The sequence below is a fragment of the Lutra lutra genome, chromosome 6 (assembly GCF_902655055.1).
Source record: "Lutra lutra chromosome 6, mLutLut1.2, whole genome shotgun sequence".
NCBI classification, from domain to species: domain Eukaryota; kingdom Metazoa; phylum Chordata; class Mammalia; order Carnivora; family Mustelidae; genus Lutra; species Lutra lutra.
In genome coordinates this window covers 62755371-62779413 of record NC_062283.1, presented here as the reverse complement: position 1 = coordinate 62779413, position 24043 = coordinate 62755371, and the positions used below count along the sequence as shown (strand labels likewise).

Genomic DNA, 24043 nt, shown 5'->3' with positions numbered 1-24043 from the left:
TTCCTTCAGCCACTTCTAGATTTGTGTAATTATTACATTGTATCTTAAGCATCTGTTCATACAAGTCTGTGAACTTCACCAGTCAGTAAACCCCCTAAAGGCAGGATCATTCATTAGGACATTGGCTTGGGCAAGGTGGAAGTAAGGGATGTCTATCCTAAGACACTCAACGACATAGCTTTTCCACTGTATTCCCGAGTGTTCCAATCTAGTTGGTTCCCCTATCACAGGACACTTGGCAATAGGAACGGGGACCCGCTTTCCAAAATTGTAACAAACCCAGAATTTTCATTTAATTTCACCAAGGTCCCCGGGAGCCAGCCTTCTCCTTTCTTTTTTTTTTTTTTTTAAAGATTTTATTTATTTATTTGACAGAGAGAAATCACAAGTAGGCAGAGAGGCAGGCAGAGAGAGAGGAGGAAGCAGGCTCCCTGCCGAGCAGAAAGCCCGATGCGGGGCTTGAACCCAGGACCTGGGATCATGACCTGAGCCGAAAGCAGTGGCTTAACCCACTGAGCCACCCAGGCGCCCCAGCCTTCTCCTTTCATTCTCTGCAAGTCCCGTCTAGGAAACGGATTCCCTGGAAGACAATCGGGAGCTCTCTCCACCAATTTTGCATATGCAATTAGTGCTAAGTAACCCTGATGAAGAAAGGTACCCTGCATTTTACGGCTTCTTTCCTTCCATTCGGACTGAGTGAAGGAGCAGAGCAGGGAAAGAGTAAAAGCCACTTTGGAAGGGACCGGGCTGCGAAGAATGGCCGAGGCCGACACGTACCAGACGCCGGAGTGCGGCACTAGGTGCTATGCTAGGGTTTCCCCTTATCCCCGCCTCCTTTGTTAAGCTCGACCCACTTTAGGGCGGGACCTTCCGCTTCAACCAATTCTGGGAGACGAACCCTGGCGGTTTGTACTCTTCCTTTCCAATGAGAAAAAAAGGAAGCCGCTTGGCCCCAGTAACCAATCCGAGGAGGCGGTGCCTGGTTGTCAGGCAGGTTTGTAAGAGTTCGGGCCAATTGGAGGCGCAATCACCGCTCGACCCGGGCGCAGCGCGCAGGCGGTGGCGAAGAGACGCCGAGCGGGCCGAGTGCGGCCGAGCAAAGCCGGAGCCGGAGCGGGGCCGCAGGAGCCGGGCTGGGTCCGGACGGGCCGAGATGCCCTATAAACTGAAGAAGGAGAAGGTGAGTGTGGCCCCTTTTCTCGCGCCTCCGCCTCGGGGCCTGCGCGGAGCTCTGGGAGAGGCCGAGCCAGGCCCGGGACAGCCCCAGACTGACCCTCCCGTCCGGCCCCCGAAGGACTCCCGGGGCCAGTTCTCCACCCCCGCTGCTGGCCGCACCCCCAGCCTGTGCGGCTGCTGGGAAGCCTCCCTCACCTTGCCTGGGATGGAGTCCCCCGCGTACACCTCCATCCATTCCTCCCTTCTCCTACCCCCGGCCCTGGGTAACCACCTCCCTCCAGATCTGCCCCACTCCCAGGTCACTCCCCTGCTTTTTCTCCACCAGCCCCCACTCCCCACCCGTTTACCCGTTTGGGACAGCCCCTCTTCTGAGACTGCACCTCCTTCCAGCCCACCTCCCCGCCCCCCGCGCCCCCCATTGCGCGCAGCCCCTTCTCTTCTTACATGCCTGGGCCTGGGCCTGGGCCGGCCTTCTCCACCGTCCCCTACAGCCCCTTCTCCCTCCCCGCGAAGCTCCTTGACCTAGAACTGCTCTGCTTTCTCTCTCCTCCACCAAATCTGGCCTAGGCCCCTCCCTCTAGTTCTTCCTTCACACACAAACTTGTAAGCCAGAACTGAGCCCTTCCTTCTGTTGATGGAACCTCAGAACGTCAATGCTGGAAGGGACCTCTGAGTGCATTCAGTGCACTCCTTAGTGATACAGATGAGGAGACTGAGACCCCGATAGGGGAAGGGACTTGGCCAAGGTCACACAGCCTGCTTGGAGGCCCAGCTGCAATACGAGGTCTCTTGATTTAAAGGCCTCCTTTGTACCAAACCCTCCCTATCAGGCATCAAGCGACTTGCAGGTTCATCCTAAATCAGTTACCCTTCCTACTCTGAGCAAGCTCCTCCTTTTATTCCTAATCTTAGGATAACCTTTGCATTTTTCCAATTTTGCACCAGTGGTGGATTCCTGCCTTCCTGGGCTACAGTACCCTCAAATGGGAAATCTGCCCTTACTATGGGATTAGTTTTCCTTCTTACCCCAAAGGCCAGACAGCCGCCTCTGGACACCTTGACTTGCTCATGGTGTCCTGATACAGACTGTTTCTTGATGTTGCCTTCTTTACCTTCCTCTTCTACCTCCATACTGCCTTCCCCTGCCCTTCATCCCTCCCTTTCTCTACCTTCTATTTCCTGCTGTTGCTGAGGTCTGACTCAGAGGTGTGGTTCCTTTGAGGTACAGACTCACACAGAGGATGCTAGGATACCAGTTCCAGCCTCCCCCAGCTTCTCCTCTCCTGGGGTTGGCCCCTCGTGGTGTCTGGTCTGGTGCTCTGCTCAGCCACTTTATGACCCCAGAGGTGTCTTGCTTTCATTTGCCCTCCAGTGGGCTGGGTTGCTGGGTTGCGGTCCCTGACCTTATCAGCTCAACTCTTTATCTTGGGGCTTTCAGAGATTTGGCAGGCAAGTGTGATTCTGGGTTGTCCCTATAACCTCACAGGGACAGAGGTTCTGGGTGGAGGGCTGGTGATGGTGTACTAGGCACTGAAGCTTCTGGGGTCCTGGGCTTGGCAGGTTGGTGTGCTGCACTCAGGCCCTGTGTCCTTGGGGAGTGGGCCTGCTGAGGTGGTTTGGGCAGTGGAGCTGTGAATGACACACAGCCGCACCCAAGGCTAAGGGGCTCCGTCAAGGAGTGTGGAGGGGTGTGGAATTCAGAGGAAGCTGGTGAGGTCCCCACCCATCTGTAGTTTTTAGTCTTGTTGGAACAGATATTGTCCCATCTACAAAAAGCTTTCTACTAGATGATTGAGAAGATTCTTAGACTTGCTAGGACCATAGATATTTGACCATAGTACTTGGCTGGGAAAGAGTATTGGCGGAATTGGGATGCACAGGCATCTTTGATTCCCTTTAAGGTTTAACTTTCTCCTCTTGATTTCCAGTTGCATTTGGCCTCCTTCAGTGTTAACAAGTCCGGAGGGGGTGGAGGGACAGTGTGACTGAGGTTTGCCTCAATGGGGTGGGAACAGAGAGGAGGGGTGGGCGGGGGATCTTTAGTTTGGGTCCATCCCCTTTCCTCGTTCTTAATCTCTGCTCGGCCCAGTCTTGGTCATCCTTCACAGCCTCCTCCCTGAAGCCTTTTCTGAGCCCTCAGTCAGGAGGGAACTCTCCCTCCTCCCCTGGGTTTGCACAACACTTGATAGGTCCCTTGTGGTCTTTCTGTGTTCCTGTGGACTGCAATTAATTGTGAACAAATCTTTTCTTCCCCCTTGAGATAACAACTAAGCTCCATTTTGGCTGGCCATCTTCCTTGCACACAGTAGGCACTCAGTAGATGAGTACTGAGTCAATCCCTGGAGGCGATTTGCTTCCTTCCTCTTCCCTCAGGTTCTGATCTGGGAACATACCTCTTAGGTTCCTAGGCCGTGTGCCCCTGTTCCTTTCTACTTTGTCGCTTTTGATAATAGTCATACCATTGGCTAACATTGGGATATTCATGTGCTGCATGGACACTGCTACAGGGGATTAGATCATTTGATTGCTGTCACTTAAAAGCTGAGGACTGAGGCTCAGAGAGCCTGGTTCACCTGCTTACGATCATAGAGCTAGTAAGAGTTGGGCCCGAAACAGAGTGTGGGGTCCGAACCACTGTGCGGGTGGCACTTGATGCTGGACTGTTCTAGGGTGCTCTGGGGTGTGCTGGGGTGCTCTGCCGTGTGCACACTCCACCTGTTCTGCAGGAGCCAGGGAGCAAGGGTGGTGGGCGTGGCTTCCCCATGCCCCCACACTTGCCCACGCAGGCAGGCAGCTGGGATCTCTCTTAGGAGCACTCCCTGATAGGTTTGAGCAGTTGGGCTGGTGGAGGGGTGCTAAAAGGAGAAGGAGCTTGCGGTGGAGCAGAGAGATGAAACCCATGCAAAGATGGGTCAGCTTTGTCCACGCGGCCCATGTCTGGGGAATGTGCAGGCACCTCAGTGACTCGTGCCTGCACCCCCTTGTCCTGTTGCGCCACACCCCATGCTCTGAGCCATACTCCCTGGCCCCTTGGCGAGGGGTCAGTGTGCCCAGCCTGGTCGGTGGGCAGTGGAGAGGGTGCTTAGCCCCAAGGAGGAGCACCCTGTGACACGTAGAGCTGCTCCACACCTGGGAAGGGCTCTCTTCCTCCCTGCCCCCTCCTCCAGCCCACACAGAGCTCTGTTCTCGCAGAAATCCCTGTGCCCCCATAGTCCCTATGACTTAACATTTGTCACCGAAGGGGCTCAGGTGCCTTCAAGCGGCAGAATCTCGGAGCTGGAAGTGACTTCCAAGGTCCTCCGACCGAGTCTGCATTTATGGCTCCCATCCCTTCTGCCCATGGTTTAGAGGAGTCAGGAATGCTCCTTTGCTGGAAGGCTCTCGGGACCCGGGAGCTCGCAGCCCCATGAGGCAGCCAGTTTCTGTGCTGCTGCTCTAGGAGAAAATTCTTTCTCGTTCGGAACCTCAGTCTGTCTTCCTGCCACTTCATCCCATGGCTCTTGGGCCCCGGGACCCACATAGAACAAGTTGCAGCTTTAGTTCGCATGCAGCTCTTCATTTATTCCCATTGTTAGCCATCCCAGCCTTGCAGCTGTTGCTCTCAGGACAGGCTTTTGAACCCACTCCCAGTACGGGTTGTATTTCGCCAGAAGAAAACCTAGGGTTTGTCGTTGTCCCTCCCAAATTCTGATGCTCACAAGTGAACCAGATCTTGCCAAACAGTCCTGTGAAGTGCCAAGGACAGGGGCCCTTTCCCCCTCTCCCCCCTCCCCCATGCCAAGCACTCCACACTCCGTCTGTTAATTGGATGGAAGGTCAGGGGTTACAGCCCTGGCACTTGGATGATTTGTGTTGAGCTTGCAATCAGACCTAAATCCCCAAGTCTTTTTCACATTTTCCCCATCCTGTCCCTGTGCCGTTGCTTTTTTTGGCCCGAAGCATAGGAAGAGACGCCGCTGGGCAGGCCAGAGCTCTGAGCCAGCGGCCCAGTTCCCGAGGGAGACTTCAGACTAGCGCTCGTCTTTGTGGCAGGTCAGGGTTTTACCTTGGTCCCTGTCTCTGTGCTTGTCCACCGGGGAGTTCTTGGGATAGTTCCTATACCCGATTAGGCCAGTAGCACCCTCTAGTCTGGGTGTGATTTGTAATTTCCCAAAAAAAGGCTTCCAGGTCTTTGCAGATGGCCTTGGGTAGGGGGGAGTGGTGATTCCCTCCCCTCCAGCGTGAGAGCCTAGGCTCCTCCTTCCCGATATAGCCAGAAGCCAGGCTGAATCTTGTTCTATGGTGCTTCTCCTTCAAGCCCCTCACCCTGGTTCTTCCTAGACAGAGGCCCTCCCAGGCCCCAACTCCTACACCAGCCATGCAAGGTGACAGAACACTATCTTGCTTAATTATCCTATCTTCACAGTGTCTTACTGACCAGATTCCAGACTGTGTGGAGGGACTGACTCTCCCTCTGTGTATCCCCAGCCTTCCTCCCCTGGGCTGGGTTCAGGGTACATGCTCCATGATTCCGATTGATTGATTGATTGATTCGGTTGGACAGAGGATAATTACAGCACAGACTTACGGGGTCCAGATGAGGCCACTCTCTCTCCCTTGCACCTGCTGACTACCTCCATCTTCCCCCTTCAGGAGCCCCCCAAGCTTGCCAAAGGCACGGCCAAGCCCAGCAGCTCAAGCAAGGATGGTGGAGGCGAGAGCACCGACGAGGTAATGCTCACGGACAGGACCCTAGTTACGGGGCGGGCACCAGCTCCATGTGCTTGATGGCCGGTGGGTGAGGGATCCCAGGGGGCCGGGATTTATCCCAGCAGAAGAGACAGGATTTCCGCAGCCTGGGAGGGACTTGGACAGCCCAGCCAGGTAGCTGCCCTTGGGAAGCCTTCCCCTATGGCTGGTGTAGAGCAGAGAGAGTCTGCAGGACTTCAGACTTCCCATCAGCTCCCGTGCAAGTCGTTTCTCTGTCTACCAACTGTGAGTGATGAGAACTCCTTTCTCCTTAGGCAACAAGCTAAGGGTATCAGGGGCTGGGGAGAAGGGGAAAAAGTACACAGGTGCTCAGTGGGGGATGAGTGGCTTCAGCAAGGCTCAGGGTAGGGCATGGGGGTGGGGAGAGGCTGGTGTCCCCACACTGCAGACAGGGCTGGGCCCATTGCCCTTGGTTCTGATTGTAGAGTTGCTGCTAAAGGATGGTCATGAGCAGAGGTCAGCACAGCTTGGCAATCTAGGGCTGTAAAGCCATAAATGGCAAGCCGAAAGAGCACTGGAGGGTGGAGAGACTTAAGTCCAGAGTATGTCCAGGAAAGTTCAGGAGTGTGCAAAGTGAGATGCTCAAGATGGTGGCCAGGCCCGGGGACACGTTGAGCAAGTACCTGTGTTACTCAGAAATTGGTGATCCTTGTTTTCTCTGCTTCTTCTGTCCTGTTCTGAACTGTTCAGAGGGTTGGAGGACAACAGGAAATAGCTCTCCAGTTATGGGCACAGCTTGTGGGGTTTTTGGGAAGAAGACATCAATTAACAAGTGTTTGGGGTTAACCCTGGTTTTGGCTTTTTCTGGGTACTTCTGGTCCCTGTCACCTCTAAAGAGATCCAAGCACTTTTCACACCTCTGACCGTCGTTTTAGGCCTCACTTAAGTCATCAGAAGAAGCAGGGTAGGTTTTCCCCATTTTACAAACAAGGGGGGTGGGGACCACAAAATATGAATTCCTCCTTCCTCTGCACTTATGCAGTAATCTGAGCGTGTCTCTAGGATAGGCCTTATCACTTGGTGTTGTAACTATTTGTCAAACATGTGTTTCTCTCCACCAGACTATGGACTCTGAGGGGAGGAGCTGGGTGTGCTGGAGCTGGTACATTGCTTTTTCCTCGTACCTCTATGCTCATGCATTGGGTCTTTTTTTGGAGGTCGGGGTGTTTTTATTTATATTTATTAACTTTTTTTTAAAGTAACCTCTAGAGATGCCTGGGTGGCTCAGTCAGTAAAGCATCTGCCTTTGGCTCAGGTCATGATCTCAGGGTTCTGGGATTGAGTCCGACATCAGGCTCCTTGCTCAGCGGGGTGCCTGCTTCTCCCTCTGCCAGCCACTCCCTCTGCTTGTGCATGCACGCATGCTCGCTCTCTCTCTCTCTGTCAAATAAATAAAATCTTAAAAAAAAAAAAAAAGAAAAGAAGTAATCTCTACACCTAATGTGGGGCTTGAACTCATGACCTCGAGATCAGGCATCACATGCTTCTACCGACTGACCCAGCCAGGTGTTCTCATGCACTTGGTTCTTAATAAATAATCAGTCAGCGCTCCTGGGCAACACTCCTCTGGGCTCAGTCTCCCCTTTAGGAATGGTGACATCTGTGGGACCCACAGGGAAGGTGGCTGGGAGCTGGCAACCGACATTCAAAGCAGCAAGAGGGACTTAGAAACAGGATTTAAAGGGACAGAAAGGAATAGTTAGAGGGCCGTTCTCATCTCTTGCCTAACTAACTCCCACTTGTTTGGTTACTAGGTAGACTGGATGTCTTGTCCTAAAAGCAGCCTTTTTTGACCACCTCCCTATCCCTCCCCGACAGGACGTGGTCGGGGCAGCGATGAACCACAGCTGTAGTTAAACAATTTGATGTAAATTCGTTGTTCATCAGTTTGAACCCTTGTGTCAGCAGTGAGCTCTGTGAGGCTCCCCTCCCATGCTGAAGGGCCTGGCACACCAGAAGTACCTGTATTTGAATGCATTAGTGACCAATAAGCAAACCAGTCAACTTCAGAAAAGTGCTGGAGGCGACCTTAGAGTCTAACCGTCTCCTTTCATAGGTGGGAAAATGGAAGCTCAAACAGGCTAAGAAAGATGCTGAGACCAACTGTGGGGATTTCTCTCCACTGCCTTTCTGGAAACATGGGTTAAAGGCAGTGGGTCGATAAGAATGAGGCCTTTCTGAAAGAGGAGAGTGCTGAGTTCGCCTTGGGCTCTGTTCTGTGAAACGTTGCCCAGGGCTCCCCTGTAGGAGGCAGCGGCGAGAACTGTGCATGATTTTCCAGGCTTGTCCATGGGGCCCCGGGCAGAGGGATGGTGGAAAAGTTGGGGGCCGGGCTACCAGGCTCAGGTCCTCCAAAGCCGTTTGGCACAGTCCTTCCCTTGCTTTTTCTAGTGCAGAGTTTGGGGCTCTTTTACCCTGGGTCATGCATTTGCCAGAGGCTTTTCAATTGATTCTAATAATGATAGCAGCCACCATTTATTTTATTGGGTAGTTACTTGTGTGTCAGGGTCCCAGGGCAGCCATTACACATGCCCATAGACGAGGTGGCTTAAAATAACAGAAATTGGGGCGCCTGGGTGGCTCAGTGGGTTAAGCCTCTGCCTTTGGCTCAGGTTACGATCCCAGGGTCCTGGGATCGAGCCCCGCATCAGGCTCTCTGCTCAGCAGGGAGCCTGCTTCCCCAACTCTCTCTGCCTGCCTCTCTGCCTACTTGTGATCTACTGTCTGTCAAATAAATAAATAAAATCTTAAAAAAAATGACAGAGATTGATCCTCTCATGGTTCTGGAGGCCAGAAATCTGAAATTGACATGTCAGCAGGCCGTGTCTCTCTGAGGTTCCAGGGAAGAGTCTCTCCCATGCCTCTTTCCCTAGCTTCTGGTGGTTTTCAACAATCCTTGGTGTTCCTTGGCTTATGGATAGATCATTCCAGTCTCCTCCTCAGTCTTCACATAGGGTTCTTCCCTGTTTTTCTATGTCTCTCTGTTCACCTTTCCTTCTTCTTCTTCTTCTTCTGCTTTTTTTTTAGATTTATTTATTCATTTGTGAGGGAGAGAACACGCAATCAGGGGGAGTGGCAGAGGGAGAGGGAGATAAGCAGACTCGACTCCGAGCGGGAAGTCCAAGCCAGGCTTGATCCCAGGGCCCTGAGAGCATGACCTGAGCCAAAATCAAGAGTCGGAGTCTTGGGCGCCTGGGTGGCTCAGTGGGTTAAGCCGCTGCCTTCGGCTCAGGTCATGATCTCAGGGTCCTGGGATCGAGTCCCGCATCGGGCTCTCTGCTCAGCGGGGAGCCTGCTTTCCTCTCTCTCTCTCTCTGCCTGCCTCTCTACCTGCTTGTGATCTCTGTCTGTCAAATAAATGAATAAAATCTTTAAAAAAAAAAAAAGTCAGAGGCTCAACCGATTGAGCCACCCAGGCACCCCTGCATTGCCCTCTTCTTATGAGGACACTAGCTATATGGGATTTAAGGCCCACCCCAACTTGATTATGTCTTCGAAGACCCTGTTTCCAAATAAGGTCGTGTTCACAGGTGTTGGGTTGACTTGAATTTGAGGACACACACTGTTCAATTTCCCAGGCTCTGTCCTCAGACCTTTGCTTGCTTTTTTTTTTTTAAAGATTTTATTTATTTGTGGGCGCCTGGGTGGCTCAGTGGGTTAAAGCCTCTGCCTTCGGCTCAGGTCATGGTTTCAGGGTCCTGGGATCGAGTCCCGCATCAGGCTCTCTGCTTAGCAGGGAGCCTGCTTCCCTCTTTCTCTCTCTCTGCCTGCCTCTCCATCTACTTGTGATCTCTCTGTCAAATAAATAAAATCTTTATAAAAAAAATAAAGATTTTATTTATTTGATAGACAGAGATTACAAGTAGTCAGAGTGGCAGGCAGGGAGAGAGGAGGAAGCAGGCTCCCCGCTGAGCAGACAGCCCAATGCGGGGCTCGATCCCAGGACCCTGAAACCATGACCTGAGCCGAAGGCAGAGGCTTTAACCCACTGAGCCACCCAGGAGCCCCAGACCTTTGCTTGCATTTAATCTTTTAATCTCATTTAATCTAGACAACACTCCCCTGAGGTCATTCCATTATCGTCATCATCCCATTTCACAGATGGAACTGAGGCTTAGTAAGGTTAAATAGCTTCTACTCAGCCAGTAAACAGTTGAGCTGGAATGCAACCTGGTGTGGTGTGGCCCAGGAGCCAATTCTCCCGGGTTCTTACTGACCTGATAGCTGGCTCTGAGGTTATTGAAGAGTCTTAGAGCGGAAAGAAGCTTGAGAGATGGGGTCAGGCTCCCTTTTGACCCACTGCTACAGGCAGCGGTCCTTCCTGGTCTCTCTATGGAGAGAATAGCTCACTGCCCTGGACCCTTTTATATCCTGTGCCCTGTCCTGAGTTCTGGGAGCGGGGACAGAGGGAGGAAGACACTATCCCAATCTCACCCACTTCAGCCTGTCCTCCCAGTAGCCAGAGTTGTTAACCTAAAAACATTTTTTTGTCTTATCAATCCTGAATTTAAAAGGCTCTGTTGGGGTGCCTGCGTGGTTCCATCGGTTAAGTGTCTGCCTTAGGCTGAGGTCATGGTCCCAGGACCCTGGAGTTGAGTCCTGAATCAGGCTCCCTGCTCAGCAGGGAGCCTGCTTCTCCCTCTCCAGCTGCTGCCCCTCCCCCTGCTTGTGTGCATGTGCTCTCTGTCAAATAAATAAATAAAATCTTTAAAAAAAAAAAAGCTCTGTTGGCATCTCACTGCTTACACGTTACAGTTCAGATTCACACTCTGGACCCCTGTGAGCTGGCCCCACCCCATTCTTCCAGCTCCCATCCTGGTTTCTCAGCCCCACTGGACTTCCCATCCTCCAGTACAAGCCCTTTTATAACTCTGGGCCCTTACTGATGAGATTCCGCTGGTGTGGATGACTTTATTTTCCTCTGCTCTTTCTTTGCCTGCTGAACTCATGTTTGTCCTTTGAGAGCCAAGTCAGAAGTCACACCTGCAGGAGTGCTTTCGCTAATTGTTCAGCCGGAGCCTGTGTTCCCAGATCTGTGGTGGCCCTCTCTGCTTTTTTATTCCCCTGAGAGCTGCCGGCGTGTTGGTCTCGCCCACTGGACTGTGAGCTCTCTGAGGACAGGGGCCACCTTTTAATCTCTAAGGCTTAGCATGACTTTAGTCCATAAATGAAGGGAGAAAATAATGAAGTGCAGCTAGATGGAGCTCTGGAGAGGAGAGAATGCCCCTGCGGTCTTGGGGCTTTTACACGAAAATGATCTTTATTTGACTAGTTAATTCGTTAAGTAAAAGCAGTGATGTTAATCTTTGCGTTTTTCTTTCTTTCTTTCTTTCCTTCTTTCTTTTTTTTTTGAAGATTTTATTTACTTATTTGACAGAGAGAGGGAGAAGCAGACCTCCTATGGAGCAGGGAGCCCAAACTGGGGCTCAATCCCAGAACCCTGGGATCATGACCTGAGCCGAAGGCAGACGCTTAACAATGACTGGGCCACCGAGACGCCCCATGCCATAATACTTTCTATAGTGCTTAATTTGTATTTCTGTCTCCTGCTTCAGGTTTAAATATTTAGGTTTGGTTACTAATGGTGGCTGTGTTAGGATCAGTTTGGACTAGGATTGGTTTAGAGTGGGCAAGTTTAGTTGCAGTCTCTTATTAAAAGTGAGCTTGGTGCCTAAATTTGAAGTCCCACTTGACTGCTGGAGGCCTGAATCTGGGAATGCTTCTTGGAGGTGGGAGGAGAGGGAGCTCAGGCAGAGGAGTTGGCCATGACATAGTCTCAGAAGTGGGACCAGGCAGAACCAGTAAGGGGTGGGGAGCGGGTTGGCTGGCTTGCCTCTGGTCAGTGTCCACCCATGCTGGGAGGGTTGCAGAAGGTTCTCCAGGGGACTCACCTGCTTCCCACCTCCAGCCTGGGTCAGTAGAGGAGTCAAAAGCTGAAGCTTTGGGGCACCTGGGTGGCTTAGCCAGTTAGGTGTCTGACTCCTGATTTTGGCTCAGGGCGTGATCTCAGGGTCATGGGATCAAGCCCCACCTCAGGCTCTGAGCTCAGCACAGAGTCTGCTTGTCCCTGTCCCTCTGCTTCTCCCCCCCACTAGTGTGCTCTCTCTCTCTCTCTCAAATAAATAAAATCTTAAAAAAAAAACAAACTGAGGCTTTTACTAGGCGCCTGGCTGGCTCCGTCAGCAGAGCCTGCTGCTCTTAATCTTGGGGTTGTAAATTCAAGCTCCATGGTTTGGTATAGAGATTACTAAAAAAATAAAATGTTTAAAAACATGTTAAAAAAAAAAAGCTGAAGCTTTTAGGAGAAAGAGTTGAACATGAACTGAGTCTCTGGCACAGCCCCATACATCCCTTCTGACAAGCATGTTTCCCAGGGAAGAATGAAAAGACCAGGAATGCCTCACTGGCGCTTGGCAGCCCGGTGCTGCTGGCTGGACCAGCTGTCTGTCAGATGCTTCTTGTGTCTAGGGCCTGGGAGCCAAGGGTCCTTACAAAACCAGGGTGGCCCGGTGGGATGGGCTGTGGTGGGGCAGGCTGAGCTCAGCTGCTCTCGGGCCTCCCCCACCTTCAGTGATGCAATCCTAAGTAGGGAAGAGACCTTAGGCATCAACCTGTTTTTTTTAAACTTTGATTTTTAAACTTTGATTTTTAGCTATGCAGCCCTCTGTTCTCTTAACCTTACTTGGAGATTAGTTCATTTCTCTGTTAACAGAGAAAATTGAGGCTTTGCTTCTCCCTTTCTGGGTCCAGTGCCTCCTTTCCCTGGACCTCTCCTCTGTGTGAGGCTTATGGAGGTGCAGGGGGTCTGTCTTAATCTGGGAGGACAGAGAGAGATATGTTCTTCCTTAGAATTTTGTTCTTCTGAGCCCTTGGCCCTGGTATCACTAATGTTCTTCCCTCCTCCTCTGCTCCTGACACCGCACAGTGTTCTGTTCTGATAGGTCCCAACTTGGGACAGGAAAGGCCTGGGCTTGGCCCCCTGTCAGTCAACTGTCCAGACCTTCATGGAATGACTGTTAGGTGCCAGTGCTGAGGGGATCCAGAGGAGTGCAAACCAGGGTCCTGGCTTTCAGGGAACTTACCTAGTTGGACATGTGAACACACCAAGCAAGAGACATCACTGGGGGATGATCCCAGAACCAGTGAAACAGACAAGTAGTGTCAAGAGGTCAAGGGCAGGGACTGGACACTGCAGGGTTGGAGTTGAGAAGGCTTTTTGGAAGAGGGTGGAACTTAAATGTGTCTTTAAAAGATGAAATGCTTTCTTGGGTGCCCCCATGGTATTTATTCTTTTTAGAGAGGGAGAGAAAAGGCAGGGAGGGGCAGAGGGAGAGGTAGAGAGAGAATCTTAAGCAGGTTCCAAGCCCAGCATGGAGCCCAACACGGGGCTCAATCTCACAACCCTGAGATCATGAGCCGAAAACAAGAGTCAGATGTTTAACTGACTGAACTACCCAGGTGCGCTTGGTTTCCCCCATTTTAGACCGGGGAAGACAGTGGACCCATAGGAACTTTTGAGGTGTGCTAGTTTGAGGAATTTCCAGGTTGCATTCCTAAAATCCAGGGATGGGAAATAATTGTGATAATAGTAGAAGACATTTCTTATAAAAACTGTGAGTCATATAATGTTCCCTTAAATCCTTATTACAACCTTATGAGGTAGGTACTATTGTCATCCCCACTTTACAGATGAGGAGACTGAGGCAGGCAGACTGTATGACTTTCTGGAGGTTACTGGGCTAATAAATGACAGAGCAGGAGTCAAACCCAGGCAGTCTTAGCATGAGTCTGTATTATTGACCACTAAGCTCCACAGATAAGGGTTTGGTTGTTCCTACAACAGGGAAATTAAGGCCGGAAGCAGGGATGGGTCTGACACACACCAGGCTCTGGTATCCCACCCTTCTGCCTCTTTCCCCTATCCCTCACTGAGGTATGACCCATCCGCCATATGCCAGAAGAGAGACCCAGACGCCAGGGTGCCTTGCACAGTCTGCCGCAAATCACGCTGGCCGCACGCTGGTCACAGCAGAAGACGAGTATGGCGGCTGCTCTTGCCCCATTTCCTTAAACTCCCCTAGTCAGGTTAATGTCTGGAGCGGTTGTTTCAGGTGGAGGAGAAGACCAGATGGCCAAAAAGGTAATGAGCTACCCTGGACCCACAGGCCTGCCCCAGGCTGGATCCAGTGCATCTCTCTTCTCCTCTGATCCCCAGATAGGTCACAAGCTTGACATAATTGTTTCTATAAAAAAAATTCAGAGCCTGCAAAGCATAGCATTTCTGTCCTCCTCCCCTTCCCCCTACCCCAGAGGATTTCTCATTTTCCCATTCCTGTGGTAGGAAGTCAGAGTTTGGGGAGGAGACTGGAGAGCCGGTGGGGATGGCAGGTATGAGGACAGAAGGTCAGCTTCTCCTGTGGGTACCCAGCTGGGCATGGCCTCAGTCCTCTGGTCCTGTTGCAGTCTCTGGGGGCAAGCTGTCCTGTGGCTTCGCCTCTGCCCTCTCCCCGCAGGTGGTTACCTGGCAGGACCTGGGGGCAGACAGCCACACACCTGTGTGTAGCCGTCTGAAGATGGGCTTTGTGGGGCTCCCACACCTGCGTCTGGGAGAAAGTAGAGACACAGCTTTAAAAAATCAGCAGTTTTTCTCCAATTATATAAAAGGGTCAGCCGGCAGAACATTTAGAAAAGACGAAAAGGGGGTGCCTGGGTGGCTCAGTGGGTTAAAGCCTCTGCCTTCGGCTCTGGTCACGATCCCAGGGTCCTGGGATCGAGCCCCGCGTCGGGCTCTCTGCTCAGCAGGGAGCCTGCTTCCCTTCCTCTCTCTCTGCCTGCCTCTCTGCCTGCTTGTGATCTCTGTCTGTCAGGTAAATAAATAGAATCTTTAAAAAAAAAAAAAATAGAAAAGACGAAAAGTCCTGTATCATTGTGCTACAACGGGAGATAGTCATGAACACTGTGGCAGACTTGCTCTTGTTTTTTCTTTCTGCACTGGGTTTTGGTTTTGTGCATGTGGTACAATGTGGGTGAGCTCATTCTGCTTGTACAGTTTTGCATTATCCTTATTTACCTTAGCATAGGAAGCAATTTTCTGTCATTACATAGTTTTCAGCTTCGTTTTATCTTAAAATTTTTATCAACATGACAACATGTACATTGTCAGGAAAGTCAGGTAGTACCCTTGGTCTTGTAATGAACAGAGCAGCGCCTGCCTAGCCCCCCGCTCTCCTATTGCTCTCTGGAGACACCTTTCAACTCCCCTTTCCTTGGAAATTGACTTCTGTGCTTCCAAATAAGATTCTTTTACTACTTTTTGTTCTTTAATTTTTCTTTTTTTTTTTAAGATTTTACTTATTTATTAGACAGAGAGAGAGATCATAAGTCGGCAGAACAGCAGGCAGAGGGAGTGGGGGGGAAGCAGGCTCCCTGCTGAGCAGAGAGCCTGATATGGGGCTCGATCCCAGGACCCTGAGATCATGACCTGAGCTGAAGGCAGAGGCTTAACCCACCGAGCCACCCAAGCGCCCCTCTTTAATTTTCGAGTGTTAGATATTATCTCTTGACTTTCTACTATGGAAAATTAAGGCCTCAGCATCTTATATCTCCAACACAGACATTTCCCATGCTCCCAAAATACTTATCACCAATTTTGGGCAAATTACTATGACTATGTTAATGTTTTCCACAGCTGAACCATGTATGATTACATTTAGTACATAGTTTTTATAAACACAATTTTAACTCCCATGATTTTCCTTCCATCCATCCATCCATTTATTTATTTGCTTTTATAAATAGCGCTGTAAAGAAAATACACAAAAGCCTTCTTTTGTATGTAAGATTTTTCTTTTCTTTTTTTTTTTTAAAGATTTTGTTATTGTCAGAGAGATAGAGGGTAAGAAGGGGAGCATCAGGCAGAGGGAGAAACAGGCTCCCCGCTGAGGAGGGAGCCTGGTGCAGGACTTGATCCCAGGGCCCTGCAATCATGACCTGAACCAAAGGCAGATGCTTAACTGACTGAGCCACCCAGGCACCCCTCTTTTTTTTTTTTTTTTTAAGTTTTACTTGTTTATTTGCGAGAGAGAGTGCGCATATGTGCTTGTGGGATGGGGGGGGCGGAGAGAGAGACTCTCAAGCAGACTTCCGACTGAGTGCTCCATCTCAAGACCCTGAGACAGTGACCTGAGCCAAAACCAAAAGCCAGACACTCAACCAACTGAGCCACCCAGGCACCCCTGTAGGATTTTTCTTAAGCTATATTTTTCATAGTTAAAACTACTGAGACATAAGAATAAATTTCTTTGAACTTTTTTATTGGGGGCGGTGTTTCTTTTAACCTTGAACCGAAGAATGTGACTCAGTCAGTAAAGCAGTAAAGTACACTAATCTCACATGTGCTGCTTAATGACTTTTCACCTGTGTTTCCGCTAGGACCCACCCCCCAGATCCAGTTAAGAGAGAGAATATTTCCATTATTCAGAATGTTCCTCAGGGCCCTTCTCAGTTAAGCCCATACCCCCGCCAGCCCTCCTCTGGAGAGACAGCCACTTTTCTGCCTTCTGGTACCATCAGTTCATCAATTAGATTTGCCTGTTCGTGAACCAGAACAAGCATTTTGAAGGCTCTTGATGCCCAGGCAGTGGGCATCATTTTGGAAGACACGGCTTCTCAACCCCTCTCTTCTAGGGATAATAGGCCTTAGCTATCTCTGATGCTGACTGGAGCTGCTCCAGGGCGGGAGACAGCTGCGTGGCTGCCCAGGCCTGCACAGGCAAAGATGGATGGGGGGGGTAGTGTTGGGGGGGTGGAATGGGCAGCGGCCCAGGGTGGGAGGCATACCTTGGGGAGCCAACTCCAACCAGCCACTTGTTTGACTAGGCCCAGTCCCAGCCGCAGCCACAGCCGCAGCCCCAGCCCCCATCATCCAACAAGCGTCCCAGCAACAGCACGCCACCCCCGACGCAGCTCAGCAAAATCAAGTACTCCGGAGGGCCCCAGATTGTCAAGAAGGAGCGACGGCAAAGCTCATCCCGCTTCAATCTTAGCAAGAACCGGGAGTTGCAGAAGCTCCCTGCCCTGAAAGGTATTTGGAAAAGGTCAAGGGCGCTGGTACACCAGGCCTACGGGGTCCCGGGGGCACTGGCAGATGGAGGCTTTTGGGGTATTTTGGAGGGATGGAAGTTCTAGAGAATATGAGAGGGAGTTCCACCAGGGCTGGGTTGGGGGGCAGGTTGGGATAGGGGAAAACCTTGTAAGTCTGAGTAGCACAGGGCAGTGAAGGGCTGGGGACGAGAGTGTGACTGTTGCTTCCCTGCCCCCAGATTCGCCCACCCAGGAGCGGGAGGAGCTCTTTATCCAGAAGCTGCGCCAGTGCTGCGTCCTCTTTGACTTTGTGTCAGATCCGCTCAGTGACCTCAAATTCAAGGAGGTGAAGCGGGCAGGACTCAATGAGATGGTGGAGTACATCACCCATAGCCGCGATGTTGTCACTGAGGCCATCTACCCTGAGGCAGTCACCATGGTGGGCACGGGGCAATGGGGTGAGTGGGGAGGGACCGTGGCTGTGGAGAAGCCCAACAGGAGCTCTCACCTGGGTCCTTCCGCTCAGTTTTCAGTGAACCTCTTCCGGACGCTGCCACCTTCATCAAACCCCACCGGGGCTGAGTTTGACCCAGAAGAGGATGAGCCCACCCTGGAAGCCGCCTGGCCGCACCTGCAGGTATCAGAGGGAGGGGGCAGTGTGGCCTGGCTACAGGGGATGGGGTGCTCGGGGACCTGCAGCTAGGGGGGATCTCCCAGACCTTGGGGAACTCCGCCTAAACGGATGCTCATTGCCCCCAACAGCTCGTGTATGAGTTCTTCTTACGTTTCCTTGAGTCTCCTGATTTCCAGCCAAACATAGCAAAGAAGTATATCGACCAGAAGTTTGTCCTTGCTGTGAGTCCCTGAAGTCCCTGTCCTGCCCTCGTTCTAGTTCATTAACTCTAGCCCCATGCCCCCTTGAGGCAGCCCTGCTCCTTCTCCATCTGTTGAATAGATGGGCTTTCAGCTGGGTCTGGTACAAAGGGACAGGTGGTGGTGGGAGGGATAAACAAACCTCTCTGCTCTAGGGAAGCTTCCAGCATAACTGAAGGAAACAAGCAACAGTTATCTCTTCCCCGGCAGTAGGGCACATAAACGTGCGTATCCAGACATTGCCCTGGGGAGAGCTGTGTCTCTGCTTGCCAGAGACTTGTCCCCATACCCCCCATCCAGAGAATCTCTAGCTGTCCCCTGGCTAGGACCCCGTGTCACCCTAGCCCTCCCTGGCTCCGGCCTCACTCAACTGCCTTTCCCGTCGCCGGCTCCCAGCTCTTGGACCTGTTTGACAGTGAGGATCCTCGAGAGCGGGACTTCCTCAAGACCATCTTACATCGCATCTATGGCAAGTTTTTGGGGCTCCGGGCTTATATCCGTCGGCAGATCAACCACATCTTCTACAGGTGAGGCCAGAAGCCAGGCCTAGGAGCAAAGCAAGCCCTGCTAAGTGGGGGTGGGAGCAGGGAGGTAGGAGGACTCTGCAGAGTGCTGGAGGGACATCAGGGATTATCAGGAGAGCCTTTCTTTCTTCCCTCAGGTTCATCTATGAGACAGAACATCACAATGGAATTGCTGAGCTCCTAGAGATTCTTGGCAGGTGAGAGGTGGGGTGGGGGGACGCATGCCCATGGGAGGCTGGAGGGATTGGAGCACTGAACTTGACCCGGTCCTTTGGTCCTAACAAGCCTCCCATAATTCCTAGCATCATCAACGGCTTTGCCTTGCCCCTTAAGGAAGAGCATAAGATGTTCCTCATCCGTGTCCTCCTTCCCCTTCACAAGGTCAAGTCCCTGAGTGTCTACCACCCTCAGGTGAGCTGCCTTCCTCCTGATGATTCCTGACTCTGGCAGCAGAGAAAAGAGAGGGAGGGGAAGATATTCCAGCTGGGATGAGGGTGGCAGAAGGAGTGGGTGGGTAATTCCTCGATACACCTCTTCTTCCATTCTGGGCTCTTGCTTCTGTCCCTGACCTCTCTGAGACCTGGGCCCTGCACCTTACCGCCTTCCTGCTTCAACCTTTTGCAGCTGGCTTACTGCGTGGTACAGTTCCTGGAGAAGGAAAGCAGTCTCACGGAGCCGGTAATTCCCCTTCCCAGCCCCAGGACACCTCTTCTTGTCAGTTAGACTTGCCCGTCTGCCTATCAAGTAATGCCATAAGCAGGGGCTCAAGAGGGATGTGACCCAAGAGGTGACACACTTTCCTCTCTGAAGGAAGAGTAGAGCCTATATATACGTAGGAAACAGATCCCGGTCAGAGAAACGTGAGCAGTTAGGGGGAGGCCACCCAAGCAGTGCCCACCCAAGTCGGGGGAGGGGCTGGAAGACTTCTGGCAGAGGCAGGCAGGTGTTGAGGGAGAATTTTATCCCTGTGCCCTCCTCACAGGTGATTGTAGGGCTTCTCAAGTTCTGGCCCAAGACCCACAGCCCCAAGGAAGTCATGTTCCTGAATGAGCTAGAGGAGATTCTGGATGTCATTGAACCTTCGGAGTTCAGCAAAGTGATGGAACCACTCTTCCGCCAGCTTGCCAAGTGTGTCTCCAGCCCCCATTTCCAGGTGAGACTCTGACCTGCACATCCCCGTCCCCTGCCTCCCAGAAATTGGGGAGGGTTTTAAGCAGAGCTATCCGTGTCCCTGCTGAGTCCCACCTGTCCCCACCAGGTGGCAGAGCGCGCCCTCTATTACTGGAACAATGAGTACATCATGAGCCTGATAAGTGACAATGCTGCCCGAGTCCTCCCCATCATGTTCCCTGCCCTCTACAGGAACTCCAAGAGCCACTGGAACAAGTATGGGGCTGGGGCAGGGCTGGGTGGTGGGGCTCTGGTTTGGGACCCTGTAAGTGTGGGGAAGAACCAAAGAGCCAGAGGGCCTCATCTGGCCACCGAGCAGGGGGGCTGGTGCTCACCGCACGCTGATAGGCCCTTGAGGACCTGCCCAGCGAGGGGACAGCTCTGTGAGAGGGCTGTGATACCATACAGCAGAGCAGGGCTCATATCCTTTCTATGGCCAGATAGTGGGCGGCTTTGGAGACCTCATGATGTGCTCTGAGAAGCCCATGTGATCTTTGTAGCCTGTGCTGAATCCCAGCGTTGTAGAGGCTTTCCTGCTGAACACAAGTGCACTGTGGTGCCGATACTGTCCACCCTGCTGCAGGGAGACCATTAGCGTAGGCCAGAGGGTAGGAAGCGTTGGGAAGAAGGTAGGTCTTGGAGCATGGGGTGAGGTGAAGGACGGACAGGCGGACCAATAGCTATAAAGACCCTGAAATGCCAGTCCAGTCACATGATTTGGCTAGAGAAAGCAGCTTACGCTGCAGAGGTCTCCAAAAACTCTTAGCAGAGACTCCTCCTGGGAGAGAGCAGACTGGGGTCCTGGCACCGCCCTCAGCGTTGGTAAGACCTCCTATACCTGATCCTTCTTCCTGGCGGCAGGACAATCCACGGACTGATCTACAACGCATTGAAGCTGTTTATGGAGATGAACCAGAAGCTGTTTGATGACTGCACGCAACAGTACAAGGCAGAGAAACAGAAGTGAGTCTCTCTCTACCTGGGGGCTTCCATCTTCACCCCTGGGGTCCCTCTGGTTCTCTCTGAAGCCCACTCCCCTCCTCCAATCCTGTCCTTGCTCCCTTAGGGGCCGGTTCCGAATGAAGGAAAGGGAAGAGATGTGGCAAAAGATTGAGGAGCTGGCCCGACTTAATCCCCAGGTGAGGATTTGCTGTTACTGCCCCAAACTCCAGGGCCCAGTTTGGCCGAGGGAGGGTTTGTTTGAGGAGGAACACAGACAGGTCCACCACCTTCTGAAGTGGCTCTCACTACCTGCCCGTGCCTCTCCTTTCCTTACTCAGTATCCCATGTTTCGAGCGCCTCCACCACTGCCTCCTGTGTACTCGATGGAGACAGAGACCCCCACGGCAGAGGATATCCAGCTTCTGAAGAGGACAGTGGAGACAGAGGCTGTGCAGGTGGGAAGGCACAGAGGGAGTGGGGAGCAGAAATAAAAGCTCTGGAAGGGAGAGGAGATGGGAGCAGCAGAGCCCGGAATAAGGGGAGGAAACTATAGAATCTCTTGGGAATTGACCAGCATCCCTCGCCATCTTGGTACCCACATGCAGATGCTCAAGGACATCAAGAAGGAGAAAGTGCTGCTTCGGCGGAAGTCAGAGCTGCCCCAGGACGTGTACACCATCAAGGCGCTGGAGGCACACAAGCGGGCGGAAGAATTCCTAACTGCCAGCCAGGAGGCTCTCTGACCCCCTCACCGTCCTTCCACAGGGCCACAGCCCACTCAGCCCTGGGACGCTGCCCTAGCCCTTCACCCTCTGCTCCCCACTGGCTGACTTGGGGCAAGGCAGTGCCTCTCTAGCTACTCTAGGGAGGGGATGCAGCACTTGAAGTGGGGACCCTTACACAGTGGTCCCTCTTCTCCCCCAGATGTGTTCATGCCTCCCTGTGGCTAGTACAGACAGGTTGAGCACTGAGATCCTCAGCGCTCAGACAACTTGGGGATGCCTGTCCCCCTCCTGCTCCTAACCCCACAGCTACCTGAGGCTGCTCTGAGAAATACACACAGGAATACATAACGCTCCTCTCCCCTTCCCTTCATTCTCTTTTGAACTCCAGGTGTCTTTCCTTTGCTCCCTCCCCTGAAGCACATAGGGAGCAGCAGGAGATTACTCTCACCAAAGTTAGGTCAGGCCCCATTGGCCCCTGGAGTAGCTGGAGGGGAGCCAACCCCCAACAGGCACAAATAGGCCCCCAGCCCCAGCAGTGAGCAGGCTGATGGGGCTGAATTATTTTCTTTAACCCCTGCCTGACCAAGATCACATGGGAGGTCAAAAGGAGAAAAGCATAGGCTGTGGACCACAGGTGATGAATATAGGGCCCAGATGGACCAAGAGAAGGGGGTGAACAAACACCCTACCCTGTGCCCCCTCTTTGATGAGCAGCAGCCCTGGGATCACAGACATGGAAGGGACCACCCTGGGGCTGACTGTTTTCCCTGGCTGTTGGCTCCCAAAGCCAGGAGGCAGCAGGGTGCAGTGCCCTGAGCATGGCTCCCTCAGCACCTGTTTATTTCCTGGTTGGTGCTGATGATGGGCAGGCCCCCACTTGTCCCTGCTGGACACCTTGGAAGGGCGAGGGCTGAGGAGGGCCAGACCCAGGTCCAGGGGCACAGGCAGTGCAGCTTTTGGCTGTGTACATAGGGTGCTTTATTCTCCACAGAGTGATACATGCGAAGATGGGTTGGGCTTGGGCCGATGTCCCCATATGTACAGAACTGAATAAAGTGGGTCTCTGAGAAGTCTGATTTGCCTTGATATGGAAAGGGAGATGGGAAAGATGGAGATGGATGTTACAACCAGGGATGTGTTCAGTCCTGTGCTGGATCTGGCCTGGAATGCAAAGGGATAAGGCAGCTCTCAGGCTAGTCACTTCCAGGCTGGGGCCCCCTGCCGGGCTTGGAGGGCCTTCTGTACCACATCTTCCCACTGGGCATCTGATATCTCCCGAGCCCAGGCCGGAACCCCTGGCGCAGGCAGGCTTACTCCAGCCATTGTCCTTTTCACCAGCTCCACATGTTCTGAAATCACAGATAGAGAACAGTCAGGGGATAGAAACTATGGGACCAGCTCTGCTCCCCATTCCTTGAGTTAACCCATAACCCTTGGGCTAGGAGGGTGACCAAATCTATCTTGTTATTTCCAGGCAAGCCTGCCCACCACCCAAGTCTAGCACAATAGCATTTCACCTGGATTCCGAAGTCTGTAAAATCTTAGATTACAAACTATCATTTCAGGATCAGGGTGTTCCTCTGTGACTTCCCTTTACTGGGTCTGACCAGTCCCTTTCCTCCATCATTATTATAGAATGAAAGAATGTTTGCTTTACCCGGGTCCATGGGAATAGAGCTGTGGTTGCTCAATCCTGTAGCTCCCTCCTCCTCTTCATCCTCGCTCTCTAATGGTGGATCTGGCAAATGAAGCCCCAGGGCCTGCAGAGCCAGAGAAGACAGCTCAGGGCCAGCTCTTCAGGGATCCCACCTTCACCTGGCCAGAACAGGGCCTCCTCCACCATACCTGGATCCGATCCTGAATATCAGCAACTACATCTTCTCCATCCCCCACCGGTGCCAGCTCCACCTCCTCTTGTTCAGGCTCTTGGTTCAGGGGCTGATAGGAGTAACCAGCTGGGCCTGCCCCCGTTTCCTCCTGCTCTTCCTCAGGCTCCTCGCTGCTCCAATCCCCAGTGCCTTCCGGAGGGCCCTGATGCGGCCCTAGTTCCTCAGTCTGGTTGGGGAAGATACGCTCGGGGCCCATGGTGTCTCCCCCTAAAACTACTGCTGCCATCCGGGCAGGGGCTGCAAAAACAGGGAAGCAGGAGGTTAGGGATCGGATGAAATTTGGTCCACATTCGGCCCCTCATCCAGTTCCTTGAGGTCTCCTGGGCCCGCAAAACGTTCAAACGCTCCCAAGCTTCCTGCACCCCACCCTCTCCTGGGCCCTCCACCTTCTAAATCGACTCATATCTTGAACGGAGGCCCACCCCACTTGCTCTGCCAATTCTTAAATAACAGCCCGAACACGCCACCTCCCAAAAGACACTCCGTCCAGAACCCCGCCCTCCCCTACCCGTCCTCGACTTGGGAACTGTGGGTCGCCAAACATGCTCCCCTAGACAGGGCGTACCCGCCCCCTTCTCCCCTCTCCAAGGGGTTCCCTTCTGTACCGCCTGACAAACGCCCTTCAGGCCCCAGGGGCTCCCCTCAAATGGCCCCAGCTGCGGCGTCCGCCACCCGCCCCCACCGATTCTAGGCGCCGGTGTTTCCTCGCGCCTCACCCGCTCGGAGCCCGCGGCTGAACCCGCACCTTCACTTCCGGCGAGGCAGGACCTACTCCGGCGCTTGGTCCTCCCGCCCCGCCCCGTGCTCATGATTGACGCGATCGAGGGCGAGGAGTACGCCCCTTGTTCCGCCTTTGCCATCCCCAGCCCAGACAACAAAGGACTACATTACCCAGTGACCCTCCACGGGATTT

General features: G+C 52.6%; 2 protein-coding genes across 5 annotated transcripts; one reads left to right on the top strand and one right to left on the bottom strand.

Moving 5' to 3' along the window:
* Nucleotides 1–1023: 1023 nt before the first annotated feature.
* Nucleotides 1024–22311, top strand: PPP2R5D (protein phosphatase 2 regulatory subunit B'delta). Its single transcript, XM_047733530.1, has 16 exons — nt 1024–1180; nt 5809–5886; nt 16804–17008; nt 17247–17446; nt 17534–17644; nt 17770–17862; nt 18277–18407; nt 18542–18601; nt 18707–18815; nt 19029–19082; nt 19387–19557; nt 19663–19790; nt 20436–20537; nt 20641–20713; nt 20855–20971; nt 21122–22311. The coding sequence occupies exons 1-16, from the start codon at nt 1154–1156 to the stop codon at nt 21257–21259; spliced, it is 1797 nt and encodes a 598-aa protein (XP_047589486.1). The 5' UTR covers nt 1024–1153; the 3' UTR covers nt 21260–22311.
* Nucleotides 22196–23996, bottom strand: MEA1 (male-enhanced antigen 1). Of its 4 annotated transcripts, none has more exons than XM_047733541.1 (4): nt 23876–23996; nt 23087–23367; nt 22899–23001; nt 22196–22590 (listed from the first exon to the last, which is right to left on the bottom strand). In XM_047733541.1, exons 1-4 carry the CDS (start codon nt 23988–23990, stop codon nt 22439–22441), a joined length of 651 nt encoding a protein of 216 aa, XP_047589497.1. In that variant the 5' UTR covers nt 23991–23996; the 3' UTR covers nt 22196–22438. The 4 variants fall into 4 exon arrangements, with proteins under 4 accessions (XP_047589497.1, XP_047589496.1, XP_047589499.1 ...); XM_047733540.1 differs by having other exon boundaries at nt 23813–23942; XM_047733543.1 differs by having other exon boundaries at nt 23847–23935.
* Between the last annotated feature and the right edge of the window lie 47 nt (nt 23997–24043).

What these genes read in the sequence shown, in the direction of transcription:
- MEA1 (XM_047733540.1), bottom strand. Translation starts at nt 23,939, where the DNA reads ATGAGCACGGGGCGGGGCGGGAGGACCAAGCGCCGGAGTAGGTCCTGC. An exon ending in ATATTCAGGATCGGATCCAG is followed by an intron (nt 23,002 to 23,086) that starts GTATGGTGGAGG and finishes CTGGCTCTGCAG; the next exon opens with GCCCTGGGGCTTCATTTGCC. An exon ending in CTCTATTCCCATGGACCCGG is followed by an intron (nt 22,591 to 22,898) that starts GTAAAGCAAACA and finishes CTGTGATTTCAG; the next exon opens with AACATGTGGAGCTGGTGAAA.
- PPP2R5D (XM_047733530.1), top strand. Translation starts at nt 1,154, where the DNA reads ATGCCCTATAAACTGAAGAAGGAGAAG. An exon ending in ACCCTGAGGCAGTCACCATG is followed by an intron (nt 17,447 to 17,533) that starts GTGGGCACGGGG and finishes CCTTCCGCTCAG; the next exon opens with TTTTCAGTGAACCTCTTCCG. An exon ending in TGGCCCGACTTAATCCCCAG is followed by an intron (nt 20,714 to 20,854) that starts GTGAGGATTTGC and finishes TTCCTTACTCAG; the next exon opens with TATCCCATGTTTCGAGCGCC.